General features: G+C 38.9%; 1 protein-coding gene across 2 annotated transcripts in view; it reads right to left on the bottom strand.

Annotated features, from left to right (window-relative positions):
• Window positions 1-27,762, bottom strand: part of Grid2 (glutamate ionotropic receptor delta type subunit 2) — a 1,432,020-nt gene that overhangs the window by 251,608 nt on the left and 1,152,650 nt on the right. For both annotated transcript variants that reach the window (XM_028880742.2, XM_028880745.2), the window contains exon 12: window positions 24,153-24,291. In XM_028880742.2, coding sequence (XP_028736575.1) covers window positions 24,153-24,291 — 139 coding nt within the window. The remainder of the gene's footprint in view (window positions 1-24,152; window positions 24,292-27,762) is intronic.

Genomic DNA, 27,762 nt, shown 5'->3' with positions numbered 1-27,762 from the left:
CTGTTGAATTTTGGATTTATGCTTTATAACATTTTTATATTATTTGTTTTTACTTTATATATATGTTACATAAATGATAAATTTAAAAAGCACCGTTTGGTGAAAAGAATTTTCTGGAATTTCCTATAATCAGTAAACTAAATCTACTATTTATAAAACAACAAACTAAAAATTCCAATACAAATAAATAGTTGAGAGCAAAAGGAAAGATGGAAAAACAGAATACCAGTAGCAGGGTACAACCTAGAGCAAAGATTTCCTGAGACATAAAATAATTGTCTTGGGGATATTACAACAATAGTGCTTCTGCTTCGAGAGAACAATTTACTCATTTCAATAATGGGAGTAAAGCTGTACTAAAATATACTTCCCGTTTGCAGTTGAGGGTACCCTAAAGTAGAAACCTCAAGTGTACAAGGCAGGAAGAAGCAAAATATATCTGTGTAGGTAAAACAGAAGGACTCATTCCTCGAACTTTTATAAATAAGGGCCAAGTGTATCACAAATTGTTAGAAGGTCTTATTAATAAAAACAAACCCAGAGCCAGGTATTGGGGTCAATGTTGAAAAATCAGAGAGACAGAACAGGCCACAGCTAACCTCACCTCACCAATTCCTCAGCCAATCCTGTTTCCTCAAACTGGAAGCTTCTGAGTCCTCATCAGGAGTGAATCTCAGCTGAACTGCTGCTAAAAGCATAAAAGCTTAACCAGGCTCTAGTTCCTGGTCCTCATGCCCTATATACCTTTCTGCTTCCCGCCATCACTTCCTAGCATTAAAGGCATGTGTCACCATGCCTGGCTGTTTCAGTGTGGCTTTGAACTCGCAGAGATCCGAATGGATCTCTGCATCCAGAATACTAGGATTAAAGGTGTGAGTGCCACCATTTTCTGGCCTCTGTGTCTATCTAGCGGTTGTTCTGTTCTCTGACCCCAGATAAGTTTATTAAGGTGCACGATATATTGGGGAACATAATATCACCACAGCCAAGTAGTCATCCACAGCTCTACAGAAGGTCTCTGGATGGAGAAGACACTTACTGTGGTTCCCTAGAACCCCCACCAGCACAGAATGGCCACTTTGCTGCTCAGCAGAGCTGCCATACTCTTGATTTTAATTATCAGAGGCCTTCAATTTGTATGCAATGTGGTCACAGTCTAGGGTGAATTTAAAATTACCACATCTAAATATAGAAATAGTTTCCTAAATAGCCACATTAATACAATATTATTTGATAAATTAATGTTTCCTCTTAGTCTTCCAATAAAAGAGAATTGTAATAAAATGCTGAGATCTTTAATACTTAATATAATAAAATTTCTGTGACATACTTCACTTTAAATATTAGCTTTACAACAATGAATATAGTTATACTATAAGCAGTTTAGTTGATGAAACTGCTTTGTACATAATAAATTTGCAAAGGAATATTTTAGTATATTGCCTATGTAAAGTTCTTAATATCAAAAAGGAGACATTTTATTTCCAATATTCTTCAAGTTTTAAATAGCAGGGCACTTTGTAAGTTAGAACAAAGGCATGTTTATGTTCCCTCCTTCTGATATCAAGTTCAGCTTGTAAATTTTCCTTGAGGAATGACTGTAATAAAAATTACAGCTTGTCTGATTCAGCATCATTGCATTATAACACATCACAGTAACACCAAAGGTGACAAAACGTTAGTGGTTACAGTGGAGTGAAGAGACCACAGTTAGCTTATCATGGGGCCAGAGGCTGCCTGAGGAGGCAGCACAGACAGGGGTGCTGTGATCTATGTAGATGAGCCCCTGAAAGAGATAGAGTAGGTTATTATATAAGCTGGGATCCTCAGACTATTATATCTAAAATTCAAATGCTGGGGGAATATATAGATATATATCTCCCTGTCACTGTATCAAAACACAAAAGCAGTCACAGCATTATTCAACATAAATTAAGCCCCCTTGGCTAGGAATCCCCTCTACCACCCCTTCCTTCTCCCTTCCTCCTTGGACCCTGTAGGCAATGTTTTCAAAGCCACAGAAAGAATGGTGAAGCAGAATTTCAGAGTAATCTGTGATTCTATTTTCCCCCATAAAACTCACATGCACATACACAACTCAATGTTCCCTCCGTGGACATTAAGTCTGACTCTCCTTCTCCTTATGCCTGAATTCGTTCACCTAGACTCAAAATGGTGGTATTCATCTCTAGCTAGAGAATGGTTAGGGGGAAAAAAAAAGAAGAAAATAATTTGGGTGCTAATCGGCCTATTCCCAACAGCTTGCCATCATTCTTTTTAACTCCCCTGCCGGCCTCCCCTCAAACTAGCGTTAATATCAACAAAGATAGATAAGCTTTACTTAGTTATTTAACATGCATGTTATGTATATGTCATTCAGGACAGTCCTGTGAAAATAAATCTTAACTATTTGAGTGGATCGAGGATAATTCAAACTCCTTCCATGAGAAGGGTGAACACTGACAACCCTTCAAACATTTAAAATGACTTCGGATACAGGCAATAGCTTGATACCAGAAACAACAGAGAGAAACGGCAGTGCTATTTAAGCAGAAATTTAGCTTTCGAGCTGCTTGTGCCAGATGGCCCATAGGCCTCAGTTTCCCAATGGATAAAGCAAAGGGACACAGTTGCCTCCTGAGTGGTACCTGAGTCCAAGCTGGCTATTGTTCTTATAGGAATCAAGGGCAGTGGTGGCACTCTTCTCTACAGTGCCCCTTTTTATGATGTGGAGGGATTTCTTTTGGTGGACTTGTTTCCTAGCAGACTCAAGCTGGCCCTTTACTGAAGACCAGATTTGGGCATCTGGGTAGAAAGAAGTAATGTCTGATTCCCTCCTAAATTTATTGTTGTATGAACATGAGAGAGCAAATGCTCTTCAGTGTCTCCACAGCAAACTCGGGAATGATGTGACATTAGCAAAATCATGTTACAATAGATATGTTACTGAAAGGTTATATTTTTAAAATATAAGACTGTTAACTATTTATTTAAATTTAATGCCTTGTTCCTTTGCAGTGAGCTTTTACTTCCATTTTCATGTGATTTCCTTTAGAACATAGATGCTACCTACATAAACATTTCCAGTCATTTCCATAGACATTCAGGCCATCTCCTTCTTCTTTCTGAATGAAAAAGAGGCTGTTTGTATGGAATACTCACCAACCAACGACAGAAAGGAGCTGCCAGCCTGGCTTTGGGGAATTGTAATTCAAATCCCATTTTGTAGGGAATGGAATAATCAACTCAAGTTACTAACTACATCAGAAGGGATATTTCTTCAGGGCAGAGAGAGAAATGAAACACGCCTAATAGGATTGGCACTAGATACTTCAGGCAAAGGGCTAACAGTGGGAAAAGACAGACATGGTCTATGACACTCATCCCCCTATCCAGCACAAGCCTCCCTGCCCATACTCTCTGAATTGCCTCTTCTGAATTCTATGGCAGTTGGAAAGGTTCACCAGTGACCCATAAAGAACCTGTCCATTGGCTGCAGCAGCCGAAGATCTCATGCACAGAGCTCAGAAGTAGATATTTCAGCATGTAAAATGACCTAAATTTTACAATGAAAAATCCCAGTAGAAATGTGTTACTTAGATTCAAGAAGCAAGTAAAAAGTCTTGTGTAATAGGACTATCCTGGTGAGGCTTGGGAAATGAGACTGAGGAGGTGAGACCAGGTAGGCTCCACTGAGACGCATGGCCATGGGCCCTGAATTGGGCAGCTTCTTAGTTTTCAAAAGCATAGGCTTAAAGACATAATGTTTTAATTTGCGTTTTAATCTGTGAACAAATTATTTAAACTTCTCTAAATGTAATTTCTTTCCCTATTAAACACGAGCAGATGATGCTTCTGTATGAAGGTGGTTGGAGGTTTGAATTAGATACTGCATATAAGATACTGTTCTTAGTGATTAGCTCCTAAGTGCTGATTATGAGGTTGTACTTATCAACTTTATTATTACCATTACTATTGTGTTGCTCCCTCTTATGCATTCTGTAATTGCTGTCCCCTCATTTTCCTGACAATTAGATGCTCTCCACTAACTGCTCTTTCTTCCCGTGGCCGTTCTGTCTGTGTTGTTGCTCCTTCCTCTAAACAGTTATTAGGGTCTGTACCTGACACTGTCTCACTCTTGCAGCCTCTCATCACCTTTGTCTTTTTGTTCCCCATCATCTCGTCATTTTTACCTAGACAATTTTTTTTTTCTAAATCTTTTGCCCATCTCCACTTTAACCCATAGATAGAACGTTCTTCATGTGAACAGTATATATACTAAGTGTATAGTTTAGGGCATATCCTCTGTGTCATTAATTAGTGTTTTCTGTGTCTCTTTGTGTTTCTAGAGCAATCATTGAGACATTTTAGCTCTCAAGAGATTTCCAAGAATTAGATTGTCTTTTTTTCTTTTCAGAAGCAGTCTTTTGCCTCTTCTACGTTCATAGTGCAAGCCAACATTGCATTTCTTCGTGTCTGCATTTATCCCCTCTCCATATATTGGGAATTATGTATACACCAAGCCGCTTCATTGGACCAGGTGGACTCTTATCCTTTGAGATTATAAAGGACTGTTTCCTCACTGTTTCTAACCCTGGGTTACATTCATATTCAGGCAACATTTTATGAAATACCTCTTTGACTTGTATAAGGATACAAATTTCTGGTTCTTATGAAGTTTTCTGTCTGGAAAAACAGCCAGTAATGAACCAGGCTCATTTTTTCATCTATTCTTTCTAAAACATTACTTTCATTGTAGAAATCCAGTATTCCTTTTTTTTTTTTTTTTTTTTTTTTTTTTTTTTTTCGAGACAGGGTTTCTCTGTGTAGCTTTGAGCCTTTCCTGGAACTCACTTGGTAGTCAAGGCTGGCCTCGAACTCACAGAGATCCGCCTGACTCTGCCTCCCGAGTGCTGGGATTAAAGGCGTGCGCCACCACCGCCCGGCCAGTATTCCTATTAAAGTTTTACTCAAAAGAATCAGACATACATTCACTATGTCTAGTGAGCCACTCAGTAGGTATAGTTTACACTTCTGAAAGTGGTTTTGGGAACTTCCTCTGTAACAAAATTAGCTATGAAATGTTAGAATGCCTCCAGTGAATTCTTTGCCAAAACATTTTGCATTGTCTGTGAAATTAATTCAGATGTCAGGAAAATAGAAAAGGGAATCCAAGCAAACGGCACCAAGAAAGGCATTTAGAGAAGCAGAGGACATAGTCCATGACTCTGGCAGTCTTGGGACTCGGAACAGAGAAGAGTGCATGCTCATAAACGAGCAGCCACGTAGAGGGGGGAAGGACTTGTCTGCTGCATGATTTCTGGATGGGATGTCAGAAGGAAGGTGAAACAGAAAACCTCCCCACTGACTGCTACATGAAACGGTTGGACTATATAGAAAGGGTAGGTGGTTTTAAGAAGTATACAAGAGATTAAAATAAGAATATGGAAGGAACACCCACCAGTTAATATTGATTTTTGTTACAGATAATTGAACTTTGTTTTGCCCCTCTGGCGAATATTTGGATCATTACGAGGAGAGGGAGTACATATGCTCTTCTTTCAGAAGCATGGAATGAGCACCCTCTCAGGACTTTCTCCTCTCCTGTTGGTAGGATGGCCAGTGGCCATATTCTCTAGGTAACCCCATTGCTCATTTTAGTATCTTCTCCTCAGGAAAGTTGCCCCATCTCCTCAGAAACAAGTTTGTAGAAGGATAGGGAAAGTACACGGCAGAATGACAAGTCCTCTTCACGTCAGAAGACAAATGTGGTTTCCAGAGTCTGGTTTGTACTCCATTATCATCCTCAGCCCCGTAACTAACTACTTGCAGCTGTTCTTCTCCCATCCTGTCTCCATTTTCTGAGAACTCCAAAGAACCTTTCTGCAGACTCACTCTTCCTCCTTTCTGTGAACCCTTTCAGCCTTGCTGTCTAGCCTGTTCCTATTCCTAGTTTCATCCACAGATACCCAGAAACACTTTATTCCTGGGACGCATGGCCACACCTGACAGTGACTCGGGCAAGGTGATTCACACTATCCTTCCAGTCCTCCATCATCATAATTTCTCTGTTCTCACCTTCAGCCTGGTAAGAGCCTGTTTTCAGGAGCCCCTCCTCCAATCTCAACTCCATTCACTGGAGACTCAGACTCAGAGTAGCCGAGGTCCCCTTAGCATGTTCATCTCTGTTTCTAGTGATTAATCTTTGCCTTTCTCCACCTACTTGCAGGATCCCTTCTTCCCACAATACCTCCAAATGTTTGGGAACCCCATATCTTGGTATGGACAGGACTCCCTTAGTTTTTTCCTAAACCTCCTCTCAGCCTTGTTTCCTATCCCACCTCTATTCTTTTCTGCTACCAACCCAGCCTGTAGAAGCACTCTCTACCAGACAAACCACAGTTACCATATATTCATAAGATCCAGAGAGGGCAGCATAACCAAGGAGCAGAACACCCACACCACAAAGACAAAACCAGATATCAAACACCTAGAAACACCTGAAGCATCCTAACTCCAATTCCAATTCCTAGACACCAGTGCAAAAACACAAACATGAACAATCAAAATAACATGCCTTCACCAGAACCCACTATACCTGCTACATAGGCCCTGAGGAATGCAGTGCAGCTGAAGCACAAGACAAGGACTTCAAAATAACAATTATGAAGATGTTCGAAGACCATAAAGAGAGTATAAATAATTCCTTTAATAAAGTCTATGAAAAGCAATAAACTGGAATGAAATGATGACAAATTCCAAGACATGAAAATAAAAATAAAATCACCTTAATATGGAAACAAAAAACAAATCCAGAACAGCTAAATCAATCCTGAATGATAAAATAACTGCTGGAGTTATCACTATCTCTGATCTCAAATTGTGTTACAGAGCTATAGTAATCAAAACAGCATGGTACTGGGATAAAAGTAGACTCATTGACTAATGGAATCAAATTAAACATCAAGACATAAGTTTCCACATCCATGCACACTTGGTTTTTGACAAAGAAGGAAAAAAGACAGCATTTTCACAACATGGTGCTGGTCAAACTGTATGGTTACATACAGAAGAATGCAAATAGCTGCATATTTATCACCCAATGCTAAACCCCAGATGTATCAAGGACCTCAGCATAAGGCCACATGCCCTCAAACTGATAGAAGAGAAATGGGGAGTAATCTGGAATCTATTGGTACAGGAAAAGACTTTCTGAACAGCACACCAATAATCACAACCTCTAAGGACAATTAATAAATAGGACTCATGAAATTAAGTCTTCTGCCAGGCAAAGGACATCATTATTCAGAAAAAGCAGCTGGCTACAGAACAGGAAAAGATCTTTACCAATCATAGAGTCAATAAAGGGTCAGTATCTAAAATGCAAGAAGAATTAAAAAAATAAAACTGGACATCAAGAAAACAAATAACTCAACTTAAAAAATGGAATACAGAACTAAGCAGAACATTCTCAAAAGATGAGCTACACATGGCTAAAAAACAAAGCAGCATTAAACATCCTTAGTCATCAGGGAAATGCAAATCAAAACTACTTTGAGATTTCATCTTAAGCCAGTCTGAATGGCTAAGGTCAATAAAACAAATGAAAGTTCATACTAGTAAGGATGTGGAGTAAGATGAACACTCATCCATTGCTAAGAAGCGCAAACTCTTCCAGCCATGATGAAAATCAGTGTTACTTTTCTTCAGGAATCTAGGAATAGGTCTACCTCAAGATCCAGCTAAACCAATTGGTCAAACTCCCAAAGAACTCCACATCCTACTATAAGAGACACTTGCTAATCCATGTTCATTGCTGATGTTCTCATAAGACCCAGGAATTGGAAACAGCCTAGATGTCTCTCAGCTTATGAATGGGTAACGAAAATGGTTCATTTATGCATGGGATACTGTTCCCCTGGTGGTGGAGGGCAAAATCATAAAATCCCTAGGTAAATATACAGAGGCAGAAGCAATCATTCAGAGTGAGATAACACACACTGCAAAAGACAAATATTGTATTTATTCTTTTACATGTGGTTGTTAGTGTTTAACCCGTTGATAGGCATACTGTAGTCAGTATAATCACAGGGGTTTAGGTTTAGCTGAGGGTAGGGAGAGAATGTCCTAAACAAAGGTAAATACATTATATAGTGTGGAGAGACAGAGAGGACTAAATGAGGAGTGGTAGGGAGAATGGGAGTACATAGTAGAATATGTGGGGGACAACTAACGTGAAAGGTCATTTGAGGGGGGCATCTATAAATCTACTATTACAGAACCTTCTTAAAATATATACATAAAGCGAAAGAAATGTAAATGGAGTAACCAATGAGGGAGACAAAATTCTGAACTGACACCTTTTACTATGAAATGAAACTTCCAGGGCCAGGAAAGGATTGCTTCCAATTGGATTATTTGCTAAAGTGGCCCCATAGAAACCCACACACATTTCACACTATTGCCAAGGCTATTAGTTGCTTTCCACAAAATGATGAAAAGGCCCCATTGCAGAATACAACACAACATAACCCAATGGATATGGAGAAGTTAAGAAGTGCCTATCTGTAGCTTTCACCCCTACTCACTAGTGTTCATTGTACCGGAAGGTACTCTGCATGCTACCAGAGTATGAAAATAACCACTAATCCAGATACAAACCCTGTTATCTACAATGGTGACCTGACTGAATGAAATGCTGGTGCAATAGTAGCACCAACTTTGTGGGAGTTAGCAACCACTCTCTGGGTATAAGGCCCATCCCATGAGATGGAACCATGCCTGACATTGCCAGGTGGCTAAGAATCTGAGAATAGATAAGCCATGGGTTTAGGGGAAGAACAAATACTACTGTTTTACTAAATGAAAATAGCAATAAAATGACTCTTAATAACATTCTGCTATACCCATAGATCAGTGTCTCACTCAGCCATCATCAGAGAAACTTCCTCTTACAGTGTATGGGAACTAATACAGAGACTTACAACTGCACAGTGTGCAGAGAGTTGAGAACTTTGGAACACAGTCCTAAATGGGATGTCTTCATCAAACCCTTCCCCTTGGGGCTCAGGGATCTATATAGGAAGAAAGCAGATTCTGAGAGCCAGAGGGGATGGATGATACCAAGGAAACAGTGTATTCCAGATACATAGGATTGACTCACCAATGAATTCATAGAGAATGTGGCAGCATAGCCAAGGCCTGAACAAGTTCAAGCCAGATGGGGTCCCAGCACTGAGAGGGGCAGGTAGACTCAAGCTCCCATCTCTAACTAAGAATCTGTTTCCCATTGATAATCACATGCGAAGGAAAAATTACTTTCCCCAATGGAGGCAAAGGGTATATAAAACACACTTAAGTATAAGATCCATCTTATGCCTAGTTGGCCAACACAATTGAACTCCATGGTATTCTTGTAGAATTTTTGTCTTATTCTGCTCTTTTTTGTAGCATTTTTTAAAAGTATTAATGGCCTTTTTCTTGTATATTATTGTTTCTGATTTTGTGTTTCTATAGGTTTTTGCGTATGTGCATGTGCCTTTCCTTTCTTTTTTAAAATTCTGGTTTGTTTTTATTTGCTTGTTTGTTTCTAAGGAGAGAGCAAAAATGTATGGAGTTGGATGGTGGGGATGTGAAGAAGATATTGCAGGAGGTAGAGAAAGGGAATTGTGATTAGAATATATTGTATGATAAATATTTATTTTCAGTCAAAGAATGAGGGGGGGGGAGGAGAACATGGAGAGAAACAAATTGTCCACTAGGAAAAAACAAAACAAAATCTGGCTCATATTCCACAGCTCCATGAGCTAATGTAGTGACATTACTAATGCAGTGACATTTGGAACACAGGCAACCATTGGGCCTATTAGTGAGAGAAGGCTCATAAAAGAGGCTCTTTTAGCTTAATGATAATACTGAATTTCTGGCTTTGAAAAGATTTAGGCAAATAATTTCAATGGAAGGCATCAACTGTCTACGTGAAGATCAATTGATTAGCCTTTATGGGGTAACTCATGAAAAGCCCACTCCAGGTATCTTTAATGGAAACATTGTCTAATACATGGAAGTGCTGTCTTTGTTTTTTCCCATGCTGTTGGGTTCTTCGCATCTAAAGACAGAAGAAACCCTTAGAAGAAAAATCCAAAATGTAAATTAGAATGACAGCATATCATTTTATCAAATAATCCATCAGATTACAGAAGTAGAACAGTGGGGTTCTGAACTTTTATATCCTTAAAAAAATACATGTAGTACATTAATTTTCATGCACTTCCAGGAAATGACCATTTTTCACTTCTGTTAAGAAAAAAAAAATCCTCCAGAATTACACAAGTGCTCAGCGAGGTGCTCCCACTGGCCCTGCATGACTGGATTAGGGGTGCCTTATGGTATGTGCACCTTCCAGAAAATCTGGCTTGATTTGTAAAATGGAACTCCAGGAAACCATGGCTCAGGTATAGCCTCAAACTCTGTTTCAGAGAAGCTTGCCATTCGGCTCTTAGCCACTTGCCCATAGCATGACTTTTCTTCATGTAAAAATGACGCTGTTCCTTTTCATCCTTTAAGCTATTCTCTTGTTGTGTTAAAGAATAAATTCCTTTAGTTCTTATCCCCAGAATCTATTGATCACCTTTTTGAGCTATTAGCTGCTCCATTGTTTTCTCACTATTAAAGAGGTTACAGTAATCTTTAAAGGGCTTGGACAATTTTATGGTACTAGGTAACTACTCATTTTCTTGATAAACAACCATGCCATATTTCAAATTTGTGATTATCAGATGGCTCATTTTGAAACTTTTTTCATCCCCTAGTTCTGAACTATCACACACACACACACACACACACACACACACACACACGAGTAAATCATCACTTATTTGTCCTCATTAAACATCATCTTACTTATAATCACCTTGCTTAATTTGTCAAGGTCCTCATAAATTCTTAAAGTGTGGTTGAAGTCAATAATCACCCCTACTCAATGAAGAGTAATCTGCATATTTAATAAGCTTACTCCCTATTCCATATTTCAAATCAATACTGAAATGTTAATTAGTATCCAGACCAATGCTGACTTGTGAAAAACTACTTTATTCAATATACCCTTCAAGCCTGACATTGAACCATTCCTCATTACCTTGCACATGGCCTATTAACAAGCTATTATGCAATAATACATACTAATACTACATGAAACAATGGCCCCAATAAGATACAATATGAATTCAAATGAATAATCAACAGCAATTTCTAAATTTTTTTCATAGATCCTTCAAAGAGTTCAAAACATTAGTCATATCATCAAAATCTTTATGAGTAGGGGGTGTCAGTGGGGACTGAGGAGAAAGAAGTTTTAAGAAATAACTGTACGCTTATTAGCAGCCAATAAAAAGGTCCAATGAAACGTTCTTTCACAGTAATATAACAAGTCATGGTATCTGTGAATCTCAACAATAGCAGAGATGGCAGCTCTTCACAGTAGAACAGGAGAGTGAGTCTCTACCGATAACAAAATTTCCCAGTGCCAAAAGATGTGGTCCTTCACAGTGCAGGAGGCCTGGGGATCCCCCCCAAAAGACTCATCTGTATTTTCAAGAATGATTTGGAGAAATTATATTCCATCAAAGTGATACTTTGTTTTGAATCAACTTCAATTGAGGTTGGTATAGCAGATCCATCTGGCTACTGAGAGACCTTACTGGAAGCCTGAGGTTCAAATGTTCAAACTGCAAATGTGCCTCCAAACGAAATTCAACAGCAAATCTAAAGAACTGGCAGCATCTTCTCATGAAAACCACAGCCTTCTTGGAAAAGAGCCAAAGCCAGTTGCTACTGACCCTTCTCCTCACCTTCCCTGTCCCTTGCTCTTTCCTGGGCACCTGGCTCTCCTCCAGCCTCATCCTTAGCATCAGTGCACGAGAATGCAGACTCTACTAGGAGTGTTGTGTGTGTGGGAGAGCAGGACAAAGCCATTAAAACAAATTGAGTATGTTTAGATGACAAGACACAAGGAGAAACTAAGAGCATCCAAACTAGTGGGGTCTAACAGCTACTTGGTGTAGGAAGGGAGCAAACACACAAAGGTCGCCGGCAAGGTGGAGAAGCCAGGAAATGCAGGCGGGACTTGAGAAACAGAAGCAGAAAAAAAGATAGAAGTGTGACTGATAGAAGTCATTGACTGTTTCCCTTCCCCTTTTCTTGTTTTTTTTTTTTTTCTTTTATTGGTATATAGTCATTGAACATAGTGCTGTTTCAGGAATCATGTTCTTTGGCTGCCCTCACCCATATTATTCTCTCTTCTTCACCCTCTCCCTCTCAATTTCAGTTGCCTTCTTTCCAACCCCAGTCTGCCTTCTGCCTTTATTCCACATATGTAAGTAATGTATGTATATGAAATTAAGAATCCATAAATGAAGGAAAAGAGGCATTTCTCTTTATGAATCTCACATTGTATGATATAAGAACCAGTTGCATACATTTTCCAGCATATGACATAATTTCATTGTTCCTTACAACTGAACAAAACTCCATATTTTATAACACACACACACACACACACACACACACACACACACACACACACACACACACACACCAAACCAAACAAAACAGAAAAACAAAAACAAAAGACAACATAACTATCTGGCTGATTCCATAACTTGTCTATTGTGAGTTAAATTGCAATAAATGGATGCTCAAGGAACTGTGTGATATGTTGATTTAGAATCCTCTTACTATAGCTTGTGGTATGATTTTACTTTTTTGTTGTTTTGTTTTGTCTTTTGTTTTCTGAGACAGGTTTTTTTTTTTTTTTTTTTTTTTTGTAGCCTTGGCTTTCCTGGAACTAGCTCTGTAGACCAGGCTGACCTCAAAATCACAGAGTTCTATTTACCTCTGCCTCCTGTATCCTGAGAATAAAGGTGTTCACCATAATTGTCCAGCATATTTTTAGGTTTTTGAGGAAATTCCATATTGTTGTTCACAGTGGCTAGACTACTTTATATCCACATAAGCAATGACTCTATTTCCTCACATCCTCACTAGAATTTGTTATTCATTTTCCTTATGACAGTCTTTCTGAATGGTAAGATAGAACCTCTATGTAATTTTAGTTTGCATTTCCCCAAAGACTAAGAATATTTATTTTTTTCATGTTATTAGTTATTTCTATTTTTTTGAGAAGTATGTGCTCACTTCATTAGCTTGTTAATTAATTGAGTTGTTTAGTTGGACATTCAGTTTTATGAGTTTTTATATATCTCAGATACTGATGCTCTATCATGTAGGTAAATAACAAAGATTTTTTTTCCCATTTGGTAGGCTTTTTCTTTACTTGAATAATCATTTCCTTTGCCATGCAGAAGCTTCTAAACTTTATATAAACCTATTTGTCAAATCTTGGAATTTTTTTTGAACTCTTGGAGCTCAGGAATTTTTCAGCATTAATGTCTTTATTAATTTCTTATTTCATAGCCCATATTGATATTTTTACATTCTTCAGCTGTTAGTGTTTTCTTTAATATGTCTGAAATTTATTCATGTCTTCATTAATTTTTGTTGAACACTCTTATGATCATTTGCTCAGTTCTTTGGGATTTCATATGATTCATCCTCAATAGCATTTTTTATGGTATAACTAGTAATCCTCAGAGAAATTATGCTGCCTGTATTTTAAAGTTTCTTGTGTTTCTAGACTGGAACTTGTCCATCTGTGATAAGGTGTTATTTGAAAGTTACAGACAAACAAAAAAGCCACTTGTTTTATTTCAGTGGAAACATTTGTAACATTCATGTAATAGCAGGATACAGTAAGATTAAGATGTTTTACCACTATTTGACTGATTATCAAGTCAGTAGATGAACCATGTACTTAGGGAACCAGGCTTTGACTCCATGTCTGTTTTGAGAGTTGAATATTAAGAGCAGAATCAACCACGAGAGACTGATATGCTCACCCTGAAGATACAGTAATAGACAATTTTTAAAAATTGTTTTTCTCTGGAGGTATCACCATCCCTGATTTCCAGCTCTACTACAGAGCTATAGTAATAAAAACAACATGGTATTGGCATAAATATCCACAGGTGGATCAGTGGAATCAATTCAAAGATCCAGACATAAATCTGTACAACTATGGACACCTGAATTTTGACAAGAAAACCAAAATTATATGATAGAAAAAAGAGAGCAACTTCAACAAATGGTGCTGGTGTAACTGAATGTCAGCATGTAGAAGAATGCAAATAGATACATATCTATCACCCTGCATAAAACTCAAGTCCAAGTGGTGCAAAGACTTCAACATAAATCTAGTTACACTGAACCTGGTAGAAGAGAAAGTGGGAAGTAGCCTTGAATGCATTGGCACAGGAGACCACTTCCTAAATATGACACCAGTGGCACAGACACTAAGATTGATAATTAATAAATGGAACCTCATGAAACTGAAACGCTTCTGTAAAGCAAAGGACACTGACATTAGGACAAAATGGCAGCCTACAAAATGAGAAAAGATCTTTACCAGTCCCACATCCAAAATAAACAAGAGACTCAAGAAACTAGATATCCAAAACCCAGATAATCCAATTAAAAATGGGGTCAAGACTTAAACAGTTAATTCTCAACAGAAGAATTTCAAATAGCAGAGAAATACTTAAAGAAATGTTCAATATCCTTAGCCATTAGGAAAATTGCAAATCAAAATGACTCTGAGATTCTGTCTTATACCTTTCAAAAACACAAATGGCAGCTTATGCAGGAGAGGATGTGGAGCAAGGGGAACATTTCTTCATTGCTTGTGGGTGTGTAAACTTGTACAGGTATTTTGGAAATCAATCTGGCAGTCTCTCAGAAAATTGGGAATCAATCTACCTCAAGATTCAGCTATACTACTCTTGGGCATATGCCGAAAGGATCCTCAATCATACCACAAGAACACTTGCTCAACTAGGTTTATAGAAGCTTTATTTGTAATAGCCAGAATCTAGAAATAGCCTAGATGCTCCTCAACCAAAGAATGGATAAAAGAATGTGGTACATTTACACAATGGAATATTACCCAGCTGTTTAAAAACAATGCCATCAGGAAATTTGAAAGTAAATGGATTGAACTAGAAAAAAAAATCATCCTGAGTGAGGTAACCCTGACAAACATAATATATACTCACTTATAAGTGGGTATTAGCTGAAAAGTAAAGAGTAACCATGCAACAATCCACAGACCCATAGAGGCTAGGTAATAAGTAGGGCCTAAAGGAGGATGCATGTATCTCCATGGGAAGAGGAAATAGAAGAGATTTCATGGGTGAACTGGGGGAAGGTGGGGATTGGAACATGAGGGATGGAGGGGAGAGTACAGAAAGAGATGACTGGTAAATGGTGTGTGTGTGTGTGTGTGTGTGTGTGTGTTGTGTTTTTTTTTTTTTTTTTTTTTTTTTGTTTTGTTTGTGTGTTGTGTGTGTGTGTGTGTGTGTATGTGTGTATGTGATGTGTGTGTGTGTATGTGTGTGCGCGCACGCGTGCATTTCTAGGTCAGATAGAAACTTGTTGCAAGGGAAATTCCCAGGCATCTACAATGATGAATCCAGCTAAGACTCATAAGTGAGGATGTATAGCCTGAGCTGGTCATCTCCTGTGACAAGGCAAGACCTCCCGAGGATGGATTGGGACACCAACCAGACACACAACCTTTGACCTACAGTCTGTCTTGTCTATGGGATGTGCTAGGGTAAGGGTGGTGCAGAGATTGTAGGAGTGGACAACCAATTGGTCTAGTCTGAGACCCATGCCACTAGAGTGAACTCACCCCTGGCATTGCCTGGGGTGCCAGGATCCAGAGGCTGGTTGACCTAGAGACCTAGGATAGAACCAAACACGATTGGAGAAAAAAAAATGTAAATGTAGTGATGCCTAATAATATTCTGCTATACTCATAGACTGGTGCCTACCCCAACTTCATCCAGTAATTGATATAAACAGATGCAGAGACCCATGGCCAAACATTAGGTCGAGCTCAGGAAATCCTGCTGAAAAGAGGGAGGAAGGATTACATGAGCCTGAGAGGTCAAGGGCATCACAAAAAAAAACAACAACAAACAAAAAAAACCTGCCCACAGAAACAACTAATCTGGCCTTATATCTGGCCTTATTAGAGCTTACAGAGTCTGAATCAACAACCAGGGAGCCTGCCTGGGACAGACTTAGGCCCTCTCTATATATGTGACAGTTGTGTAGTATGGTCTACTTGCAGGACTCTTAACACTGAGAGCAGGGGCTGTCCCTAACCTTTGGCTGGTTTTTGGGAACCTATTCCTCATACTGGGTTGCATTGCCCAGCCATAATACAAGGGGGAGAGGGTTTGCTTAGTCCTACAACAACTTGATATGCCATGCTTTGTTGATATCCATGAAAGGCCTTCCTCTTTTTGAACAGAAACAGAGGAGAAATGGATTGGGGGTGAGGCTGAGCAGGGACTGGGAGGAAAGGAGGGAATGGAAACTGTGGTAAGGATGTAAAATAAAGAAATAAATTTAATTTAATAAAAAGAAATTTCAACCTTTTATTTTCAACTTTAATAAATTTCAGAAGTAAAGGAACATGGATAGGATGACATGTACTAAGATACTAGGTAGTAAAGGCAGAAGTGGAGAGTAAATAAGTAGAAGTAGACTAGTAATTAGTTTAGGAAACAGACTAAAAACAGAGAGGGAAATTAAATAGAGTGGGAAAACAATAAAGAAAAAGGGAATCAATAAAGTTGCTTCAGTTAAAAATAGAATGGAAAGAGAAAGGAATATAAATCAGGCAGATATCTAGAAACTTCTCAGCTTTTGTGGCTGAGATAGGGAGATCCCCAACTTCAACTTGTCTTCTTTGGCAAAGCCAAAAAGCAGGAAGAGAACAGGGTAGGACCACGTGGATCCTCTAAACTGAAATTGGATAGTAAATAAGGGAAGTACAAAAGTGAAGGAAAGAGATTTGTGCAGGAGTGCAGCGTCTGTATGCTGTCCTGAGCCTGGGATTAGGAACAAGTCCTATTTCAGCATGGCCCACTCCAATGGTTCACAATGATTTCCACAATGCCATGTCTCAGAGTACAGACCTGTCTCAGTTACTCTAGGTTTGACTTTCTTTCTTCCAGTGATTGAACTTAGGACCTGGTATAATACTGACTGTTTGCTAGGCCAGAGCTTCACCACTGAGTTATATTCCCACTACTCTTGATAATTTCTATCACTGTTATCCTTATCCCACTATTATTTTCACAAAAATGTGATGTACTCAAATATCTTATACTTACAAAGTGGTGCTCTGCTATACTCCCAAGCACAGGATTTTGAACATTTGTGTAAACTTGTGGGAGGAAGAGATTTCATCAGAGTTTTCATAGGAAAGGAAACTAGCAAGAAATTTAGAAAGGATAAGAATTCATATTATTGAGTGTTTAAGAATTTTCTAGTAGGGATAGATAGAGATGGGAGAGGGAAGGAAAGAAAGGGAGGGAGGGAGGGAGGGAGGGAGGGAGAGAGAGAGAGAGAGAGAGAGAGAGAGAGAGAGAGAGAGAGAGAGAGAGAGAGAGAGAGAGAGAGAGAGAGAATCCTATTAGGGACTGCAAGGGCTCCTTGGGTCTCCTGGGAGTGATAAATAAAGTGGGAGACAGTGTTTAATTAAGTACTCAATGAAGGGGACATTTGAAAGACCAACATATACTTCCTCGGGTTTTGCTTCTTTTTTTAGAAGATAAAATTGTGTCTATGGCATCTAGATAGCTCTATGCTCATAAAATATCCATCACTGTAGTACTTAAGTGCCAAGACAACTAAGGCATCTCAACTCTGAGCAATATAGAGTTGGGAGATGAATGCCTTCCTGTGTCTGCCGTGCTCATGAGTTCTGGGGCTAAGCCTGCACAATTCTGCACTGAGCTGAAACCTAGAAGCAGAATGAATCAAGCCCAGCTTTTTTTCAACCATCCTGCCAGTGGCTGTTCCTAATAAAGTGTGCAATTCCCCACTGAGAGCTCCGAGATAGGCTGCTACAGAACGATTGAAGAGAGAGTAGGTGAGACACTGGGCAAAGCAAGACAGTGTACCATTGGAGCTTTTCACTCCTCTGTGAAATACCATCATAAAGAAATAACTTTAATATTTCTTTTGTGTTTTATGTGGTTGATACTCACACCGTAGCCCTCCACAGTCTCAAGCCAGATTCAAGAAATCCTTTTCTGGGCATTTATTGACTGACTATTATTTGTAACCACAATGTACCGGGTATTTAATGAGGTACTACTACACAAGGTCCTAGGTTGATAGAAAAGTGATTAAAAACAGCCCTTGAGGAGATACATTTTAATTAAAAATAAAAAACAGTAGAGCAGCAATGCCAGTACAAGGCCAGATAGTCATAGTGTGATGGTAGTGGATGAATATAAGTGGTTTAAAACAGAAAGACACTAAATCTAATTGTGAATATGGGGGAATCCACATAGAAGGAGTTATATTCTAGTTATTGATTATGACAAGGGTAAATAAAGATGAGCTGTGAGAAGATGCTTGTCTATCATACAGCCTTCTCAGGGCTATTGCTAGCCACTGTCAGCAGCTCCTTTGAATGCCGGCTCATCAGGCACTAAAGAGAAACCATCAAGTGAGTCATTCTTTTAATTCATAGTTACGCTTAAATGCCAGTGAGACATGGCTGACAGGGCAGGTTTTTTTTTCCCCTCTGAGAGGATTAGAGGGTCAAGTGACAAGGCCCAGAGACATTACCTTGTGTAGGTGGGCTACGCTACTGGCGATGGCAGTTGTGACTGAAACAATAACGTATCAACAAAGCGATCAGTGGTTTCCTTGGGTGTGGCTACTAGGAAAGAGGATGTGACTGAGCAGATAGAGAGGATGAGCAAGACCTTTGTGTAGATGGATTAGTGGTGCATTTTATTGTAGTGGTAGCTAGACAACTCTATACATGGGATAAATGGCATCTAGACCATTACAAAGTAAAGTTTTCCCTTCTTAATTCATACTAATGAGGATCTAAAAATCCTATCATTGATATGATAAAATCTGTTTTTGTATGTTCTGGAAAGAACTATTATCTCAATTCATTTGACTCAAGGGAATGGATAACTCAGTATTTTGTTTGGTTAAACAACAAGGATTATGAAAGACAATGTACTAGATGCAAAATTATGAGATCTCTAGGTAGATGCCAAGATTATCTACAGCTTCGTGGAATAAAAATAATCAAGTGTGGTCCCAAAGATTCATCATACTGAACAGTTACTAATGAATACAGCTGAACAATTATGATTTCCTGTAGCTCTGCTTATTTTGATGTTAAATGATAAGTAGCTTTTGAAAAAAAAATGAGAAAGTAAAGGCAAATATGATGGTACTGTAACACTGGGCTGTGCATCTGTGTTGTATATTGCTAGACACTGAACCCAAGACCTTGGTAAGGTTAAGCAAGTGATCTGCTACCAAGCTAGAGGCTCAGCCCTTATCCAGTGTTGACACTAACAATACTTCCAAAACTCTCCATTCACTGTTGCCAGTTTTAGCCTGGGTACAAGTATAAAATCAAGCATTTTATTTTTAAAATGTTTTTATGCGTATCAGTATTTTATCTGTTTATATGTATCTTTACCACATCTGTGTCTGGTACCCATAGAGATCAGAAGAGGGTATCAGATCTTCTGCAACTGGAATTGTGGATGGCTGTGTACTAGGATGTGGTAATGGGAACTGAACCTGTTTCCTCTGCAAGAGCAACAAGTGCTCTTAACCACTAAGCCATGTCTTCAGCCCCACATTCTGTTTTTGCAAGTTAAAAATCCAACCAAACTACAACCACAAAACAAAAAACAAAAACAACAACAACAAAACCAGAAGCCCTTAACATTTTCCTCCTTGGAATCTGAACTGGTCATCTCATTCATCTCATTCTAGACCATATCCTGTCATTGGATGGATAGGAGACTTAAACTTGTGGGTTATCTTCTACAAAGAAAATCCATTCCAAATTTTACAATGCAGCCAATAGCAATCCAAAAGGACCATGTTTTCCTCTCTTAGGGGTATTACTCCATTTCCTTCTTCCCACCTCAGTCTGGAGAGAGCCTCTGTTTTGAGGGTTATACATAGTCCATGTTGGCCAATGGCATAGCAAACTGTGCTGAGGGAGATGTGTCAACACTCACCATTTAATTCGGTGAGGAGTTAATTTTACGAACACCAGTGCTTAAGACAGCACTGTGTGCGATTGTGGAAAGTACATTCTCTAGGAAAATGAGAGTGGAAACTTTGCCGAAAGAAACTGACATTATTTACGGGTGGAACTTTGTATTCAAGCAGTGTTACAGGCATTTGTGTTTACCAACAAAGGTGAGACATGAACTTAGAAGTTATCCATAGGCTTTGGGAGCAAATCAGACTGCTCTAACTTATTTGGCTTTGATTCTTTCCAGAATTATTCTGACGACAGTACTAGAAGGAAGTAGGAATTTATTACACCCACTGAAAACTTTTCATAATGCCCGTTGGCACCAGAAAGGAATAATTTTTAAGGAAATGAATGCTCAGTTACTTTGGAATGTAGAACTGTACTTGAGGGAAACATCATGTGGAATTACATTTTTCCCCTACTAAATTTTACTTTTGAAAGAACGTTGGGGGAATATAGATCTGGAAGTGGTGTCTGCTTCCACTGTTACAGTAGTCTAGAAAGGAACTGGTACTGGGCACTTAGTAACAACAAAGTAGCTAAGATACACACATACACCACTGCCCCTGCACTCAGCAAAACATTGGGTCAAGAAAGTTAGGTGAACCAGCACTGCATAAGGAACTAATTGCAGGGTCAAGACTGGACTGGTTTTGGGGTACATGTGTTAGATCACCAAGTTCAATGCATACTGGGTGGTCTTGAGCATTTTGCGACTAACACTCAGTTTCGCCATTTACAAAATGGAAATAATGGTAGCATTTACATTGTGACAGGTACTTTGAGGAATAAATGAGATAATAACTACAAAATACTTAATGTCTGAATCATAGTAAATTCTCGGTGTCAGACATAATTTTTACTACTATGATTATTATTACATGTAATATAAGACATTTATTTGCTTATTTAAAATACTTTGAAACTAAAAGTAAATAATACATTATGCATATTTAAATATGCCAGTTCAGTTGGTCAATATTAATAAGAAGTGTACTTTTAAAAGTGTGCACCCATGAAATACCACCAACATGGCTGCCTAAACATTCCTGAATAAGATGGCAACAATAGACACGCTAACATGGATGAGTGGGGTGGAGGGCTCACAAGGTCTCAAAATGCTGAGGGAGGAAGAAATTGCCTTCTCTAGGAATGAGCACACCAGTTGGTTATCCAATACCCAACATTCAGTTCCAAAAACACAAGTACAAATAATAGACTGAGTAGCTTCTATTTACATATTTATGAACACACATACACACACATACACACAGGGAAGAATCTGGAAGGGTTTGAAGGGAAGAAAGAGAATGGAGAAATGATGTAATTATATTATAATCTCAAAAATTAAAAACATTGTGGTTAAAAGTATGATAATAAGCCAGGCGGTGGTGGCTCACGCCTTTAATCCCAGCACTTGGGAGGCAGAGCCAGGCGGATCTCTGTGAGTTTGGGGCCAGCCTGGGCTACCAAGTGAGTTCCAGGAAAATGTGCAAAGCTACACAGAGAAACCCTGTCTAGAACCCCCCCCAAAAAAAACCCAAAACCCCAAACAAAACAAAACGAAAGTATGACAATAAGGTTCATACTCCAATTTGCTCTGAAAAGCCATTTTTCTACTTGCTATCTGCTACCACATTGATCAGCCTAGAAGTCATTAAGCTAAGTGAAATGAGCCAAACACAGACAGGCAATTACTGTAGTACAAAGTTAACGTCCTGGAAGCAAAAACGGGAACAATGGTGAAAGGTCTGTGGGGTGGTGGAAAGGAGGAGATGACTGCCCAAAGGCACAAAGTCAGTTACCAAATGAACACATTTAGGGATATTTAATAGACACTATGGGCAGTATTAGATGTATTAACTAATTTGACTGTAGGAATTAATATCTGCTGCATATGTATATCAGACTGTTACATTTTGTGTTTTAAATATGTTCAATCTTTGACTGAATATGCCAAAATGTCTTGCTCATAGGGACACAATGGTATAATTAACTCATGTTGACATGTATGCTAACAAAACTGGCTAAACACAAAACTCATTGCTACTGCTCCAGACCAACTGAGGGTTTATACAACATTTTATGCAGTAAATCCTTTGCCCTGAATTCTTAGTGAATGCTAAGGTTTTATTCTTAAGGCTGACACTTTCTTCTCTAAACACAGATGGTACATGAAGGTTTGAGTGTTGGGAATGAGAACTGTTGCAATGCCCTGGAACACAGGCTCAGGTGCCAGGTACCCTGAAGATCTGCTCTTTACCCAGACACTTGCTGCATGAAGGTAAAAGGTCCTTAGCGTCTATCTTCAGTCTTTCCATTTGTAAAATGTGTCATGGATAGTATAGAGTTTAGAAGATGGTGATGAGCATTAGATGAGCCAATCAGCATATAATAGCACAAATCCTGGCATCTGATAACTAATCAGTAAATGATGGTTATTATTTTTATGATGTTACTAATTTCATCAATTTTCTTCCTAGGCTATTGCAATAGTTTTCATTAATCCTCAGTCTCCTACATTTTACTCAGTATCATTTATAATTTGCATTACCCATAAAGCTGGCTCTAAGAGGAATAAATTGAGAGAGTATGAAGGGTCTGTACTAAAGCAACAATTATAAAACACTTTGAGGAGCATGATTTGATGGGTGAATTTAAAAGTATCATTTTCATAAATGGACAAAGCAATTGACTGTCTGTGAGTATTACTAGTTGATTGTGGGGGAGTTCAATTTCAGATTATAGATTGAAGAAAAACAAAGAACTTCCACAAATACTTACTTCTTGATTTGGCTTTATGTGATAATGGCTTCCAGACCACTAATGGAGTTCATTTACATACACTTGAGAGGCAAGAAGTTTTGTGTTTTTCTTTAAGGGGAAGTTGACTCTAGGAAATTCTTCTACATTTCTAGCTGTTTTCATTTTGAACTGGCCAGTTTTGAGACATGAATGTTGACCTTTAATTAAAAAAATTTGGCTGGGGTTAAATAAATAAGACAATTTCAGGGGAATGTTTCTTAAGATAGTGAGTAGGATACTGTGTCCATCTAGGGCAGAAACTGTATGATGCTGCAGGCCCTGTAGTATGAAACCATGAAGGTAGAAAATGCTTTAGGGTCAGAGCTCATGGGAAACTCCCTTATGACCTGAAGCAAAGACTTCTGTAAGTGAAGAAGTAAGTGTATCATGATTAACAACCATTTTTCATTATCGTTACTGATGCTGGAGAATGAGCAGTGGTGCTGACCAACCACATGGATATTAGTGAAGACAGGCAGAGTGTGGTCACTAAGCATGCTAGTTTGTGTCTGTTAGCTGCTCTTCTTTCTTCCCCTCTCTCTTCTGTTCTCCAAGCTTCCCCTTCCCTCCTCACACCCTCATTGATATGAGTAATTTACCCATTTATTCTGATTGCACAAAATGGGACAAACTTATTGGAAAGACATTTTATTTAATAAGATTCTTTATACTTTGTTTTTCATAATTTTTCTCTGATATAGTTATTATTTTTTTAAAAATCTACTTTTATTTTATGTATGTTCCTGCATGTATGTCGGTATACTCTGCATGTACAATGATGACTGAGTCTAGGAGAGGGTATTAGAACCCTTGGAACTGGAGTTACAGATGGTTTTGAGCCACTTCTCTTTCCCTGACATAGTTATACTCCACGATAGTTAAAATTTTGGGGATGTATTATCCCTCCAGGAAAATATGAAAAACAATATCTAAGTTATAATCACATGTTACAAAATAAATTATTTAGTATTCATATTCTGAGGTATTACAGAACTAAGCCTTTGCTGGAAAGTAGAGTGACCATTTGTTATCAGATGGCGCACATTTATGCTCAGAGGACTTTCCCTATGACATTCCCAGCATTCGTCATGTTTGACGACAACTGTTATCTACGCCTACTTACTGGATGGAGCTCTCGATGCGGGTGATAGTGAGGAAAGCGGCAAGGTTTGCTGTATATGAGGAGATGACAATCAGAGCAAATAACCACCATGCGCCCATCATCATTCGGGTTGCCAGAGTTGTGTATGGGACCTCCCCACCTGTGGAAAGAGGACAGACGACAATCATGGCAACAAGCTTTTATTGAGAAGCCAAAGCCCTACACATTCAGTGCCAAAATAGGCAACAAGCAGCATTTCCCTTAATATCAGTGGAGACCTCAAAACTTCATTACTTTGTTTTTGATTAACGTTTATGGAATTTTGTGGGACTTGGTCAAAAATAAGCATGATAAATATTCCATATAATATGTTGAAATGATAATTCTTCCTCATTAGATCCTAAAATTAATTTCTTACTATAATCATAAATGTATACTTGTTTTCAAGGGCTTGATTATTTACTAGTTAGGTGATATTAATATTGATATACCTCTCTATAAAATATACCTACTTTTATATTTTAAATGAAATACTAGATTATTTTTGTTAAATTCTCTAGGAATATAGGTTGTTGAAAATCTTGGTATCAAACATATTACCATTGACTTCAGTATCATTGTATGGGTTTCTTCCTGTCTGTATTTTAACTGACCACTCATAGTATTCTTGGAAATCACTCTTCTCATCTTCTATACATTGGTATGTCCTTGGGCGAAGCCTTTGGAATGCTTGCATTCCATCTACATTTTATGCTATGCAACCTTAGCAAGATTTTGAATATCATCTACATTTGGTGAAGTAACACTATTTCCTCTGGTCATCAAATGATGATCAGTTTGCATAAAATGGATTGCTATGGCAGCCATGGCCAGCAGCCGTGAAAGTTTTCCTGGCTAGTTTTATGTCAACTTGACACAAGGTAAATCATCAGAGAGAGAGGAGCCTCAGTTGAGAAAATGCCTCCATGAGATTGGGCTGTAGGCAAACCTGTACAGCATTTTCTTAAGTAATGTCACTGAGAGAGGACCCAGCCACTGTCAGTGGGGCCACCACTGGACTGGTAGTGCTGGATTCTATAAGAAAGCAGGCTGATCGAGCCGGGCATTGGTGGCGCACGCCTTTAATCCCAGCACTCAGGAGGCAGAGGCAGGCAGAGCTCTGTGAGTTCAAGGACAGCCTGGGCTACCAAGTGAGTTCCAGGAAAGGCGCAAAGCTACACAAGAGAAACCCTGTCACGGAAAACCAAAAAAAAAAAAAAAAAAAAAAAAAAGAAAGCAGGCTGATCAAGTCATGAAAAGAAAGCCAGTAAACTGCAACCCCTATTGTCTCTGCATCAGCTCCTGCACCCAGGTTCCTGTTCTGTTTGAGTTCTTGTCCTGGCTTCCTTCAGTGATCAGTGATAGACTACAGTGTGGAAGTGTAACTCAAATAAATCCTTTCCTTCCCAACTTGTCTTTCGGTCTTAGTGTTTCATCACAGCAATAAAAACCCTAATTAGGACAACACTGAAGTCAAAACTGATACAATGATAATAAGCCTATGGCAATGAAAATGAGACTGTTAATATGCCCTAGGTAGAAGTGGAGGATCACCAGGCCCCATGCTGAGATCCCACACACTTTTTACACAAGATCTTTGACAGTTATTAGAGAATATAGGAAGGGGAACATTGAGTAGGGATGGAGAATCTTCAGTGATGCATCTTTTGGGAGTTGCCACTCTCTTTGAGGTGGGTTTTTTCACCAACTTCTGAGTCACCTGTTGTTGCGTGTTTTTGCTTTTTGGGAGACTCGCCACCCAGCTCCCAAATAAATCACACATGGAGGCTTATTCTTACTTATGAATGCCCGGCCTTAGCTTGGCTTATTTTCTATTCAGCTTTCCTTAACTTAACTTATTCCATCTACCTTTTACCTCTAGGCTTTTCCTGTTCTCTTACTTCTGTATATTACTCATACTCCATGGCTTGCTGTGTATCTGGGTGGCTGGATCCTGGAGTCCTCTTCCTTCTCTGGCTGCTCCTAGATCTTAAATCTTAGATCTATCCTCCCAGTTTCTCCTATATATACCCTCTGCTTGCCAGCCCTGCCTATCCTTTCTCCTGCCTTGCTATTGGCCATTCAGCTCTTTATTAAAGCATCAGGCACAGTAACACAGCTTCACAGAGTTAAACGAATGCAATATAAACAAAAGTAACACACCTTAAATTATTCTACTACAGTCACCCATACTATGCTTCTGCAAATAATCCCTAACTCATGCTCCTATAAGTAGATTCAACAAACTCATTGGTTCACTAAAATAGACTTGGATGAAATCCTTTCTTTTGTCTTTTGGTACCCTATGTAGAGTGATTAACTATTTCTTTACTTCTCTCCAGGAAATACAACATCACACATAGATAACATTCAAACTTATATTTTGGTCCTTCTTTATGCAGAACTGTTGACAAAAGCCTATATGTCTTCCACCAAGAATCTAATGGGGATCTTAAATTTAACACATTTAAAACCTTTGTTGTAACATCCAAATTAGCTCCCCACCTAACTACATTATGCCAGGAACTGGAGCATTTCTATTATGACATTTCTTAGAATACCACCTTAAGGGGTTGGGGATTTAGCTCAGTGGTAGAGCACTTGCCTAGCCTCAGCTCTGGAAAAAAAAAAAAAAGAACACCACCTTAAAAGTTTCATCTCTCAACATGTAACAAATCCTGCCAGCTTTATCTTCAAATTTTATTCTAAAACTATTTTATCTTACCACTTCCAACATTGATATCCACATCTAAGCCAGCAGCCTTTGATTGTACGACCAAGCAGCCTCCATAAAAACCTGTCTATATTCTATACCCTCTCAGTGCTCAGCCATGGACTTTAGGCAATGAAATAAGCTCATGATGTGCCCTGATCAAACCTCCCAGTAGCTTCTGATTATCACTCCAAGAAGAAGCCATAATCCTTGTCAAAGCCTATCAGATGCTACATGGAAGAATCTTTATTTATTTATCTGACCTTATTTTTGAATCATTCTCTAAATGGGTTTTTTTAAATTTTAACATATTAACATGACTGATCCAAAGATTTGAATTTACAATATTTATGTCTATAATTTTCTTCTTTTCAATATCCAACTGTTTTTCTATTCAAGAATTTTTTTATATGATTTGATTTAAGATTACATATCAGCCACGGATTCCCCTGTCCTCCCTCCTCTCGCCACCCCCCTGCCCTCCCCCCATCTCACCCCCCATTCCCATCTCCTCCAGGGCAAGGACTCACTCCCCTGGGGATTCAGCTCAACCTGGTAGATTCAGTCCAGGCAGGTCCAGTCCCCTCCTCCTAGGCTGAGCCAAGTGTCCCTGTATAAGCCCCAGGTTCCAAACAGCCAGCTCATGCACTAAGGACAGGTTCTGGTCCCACTGCCTGGATGCCTCCCAAACAGATCAAGCTAATCAACTGTCTCACTTATCCAGAGGGCCTGATCCAGTTGGGGGATCCTCAGCTATTGGTTCATAGTTCATGTGTTTCCACTAGTTTGAGTATTCGTCCCTGTGCTTTTTCCAATCTTGGTCTCAACAATTCTTGCTCATACAATCCCTCCTCTTTCTCAACGATTGGACTCATGGAC

The sequence above is a fragment of the Peromyscus leucopus genome, chromosome 3 (assembly GCF_004664715.2).
Source record: "Peromyscus leucopus breed LL Stock chromosome 3, UCI_PerLeu_2.1, whole genome shotgun sequence".
In the NCBI taxonomy this organism is placed as follows: Eukaryota; Metazoa; Chordata; class Mammalia; order Rodentia; family Cricetidae; genus Peromyscus; species Peromyscus leucopus.
Note: the sequence above shows the minus strand (reverse complement) of the source record. Positions and strands in the feature narration are given on the sequence as shown.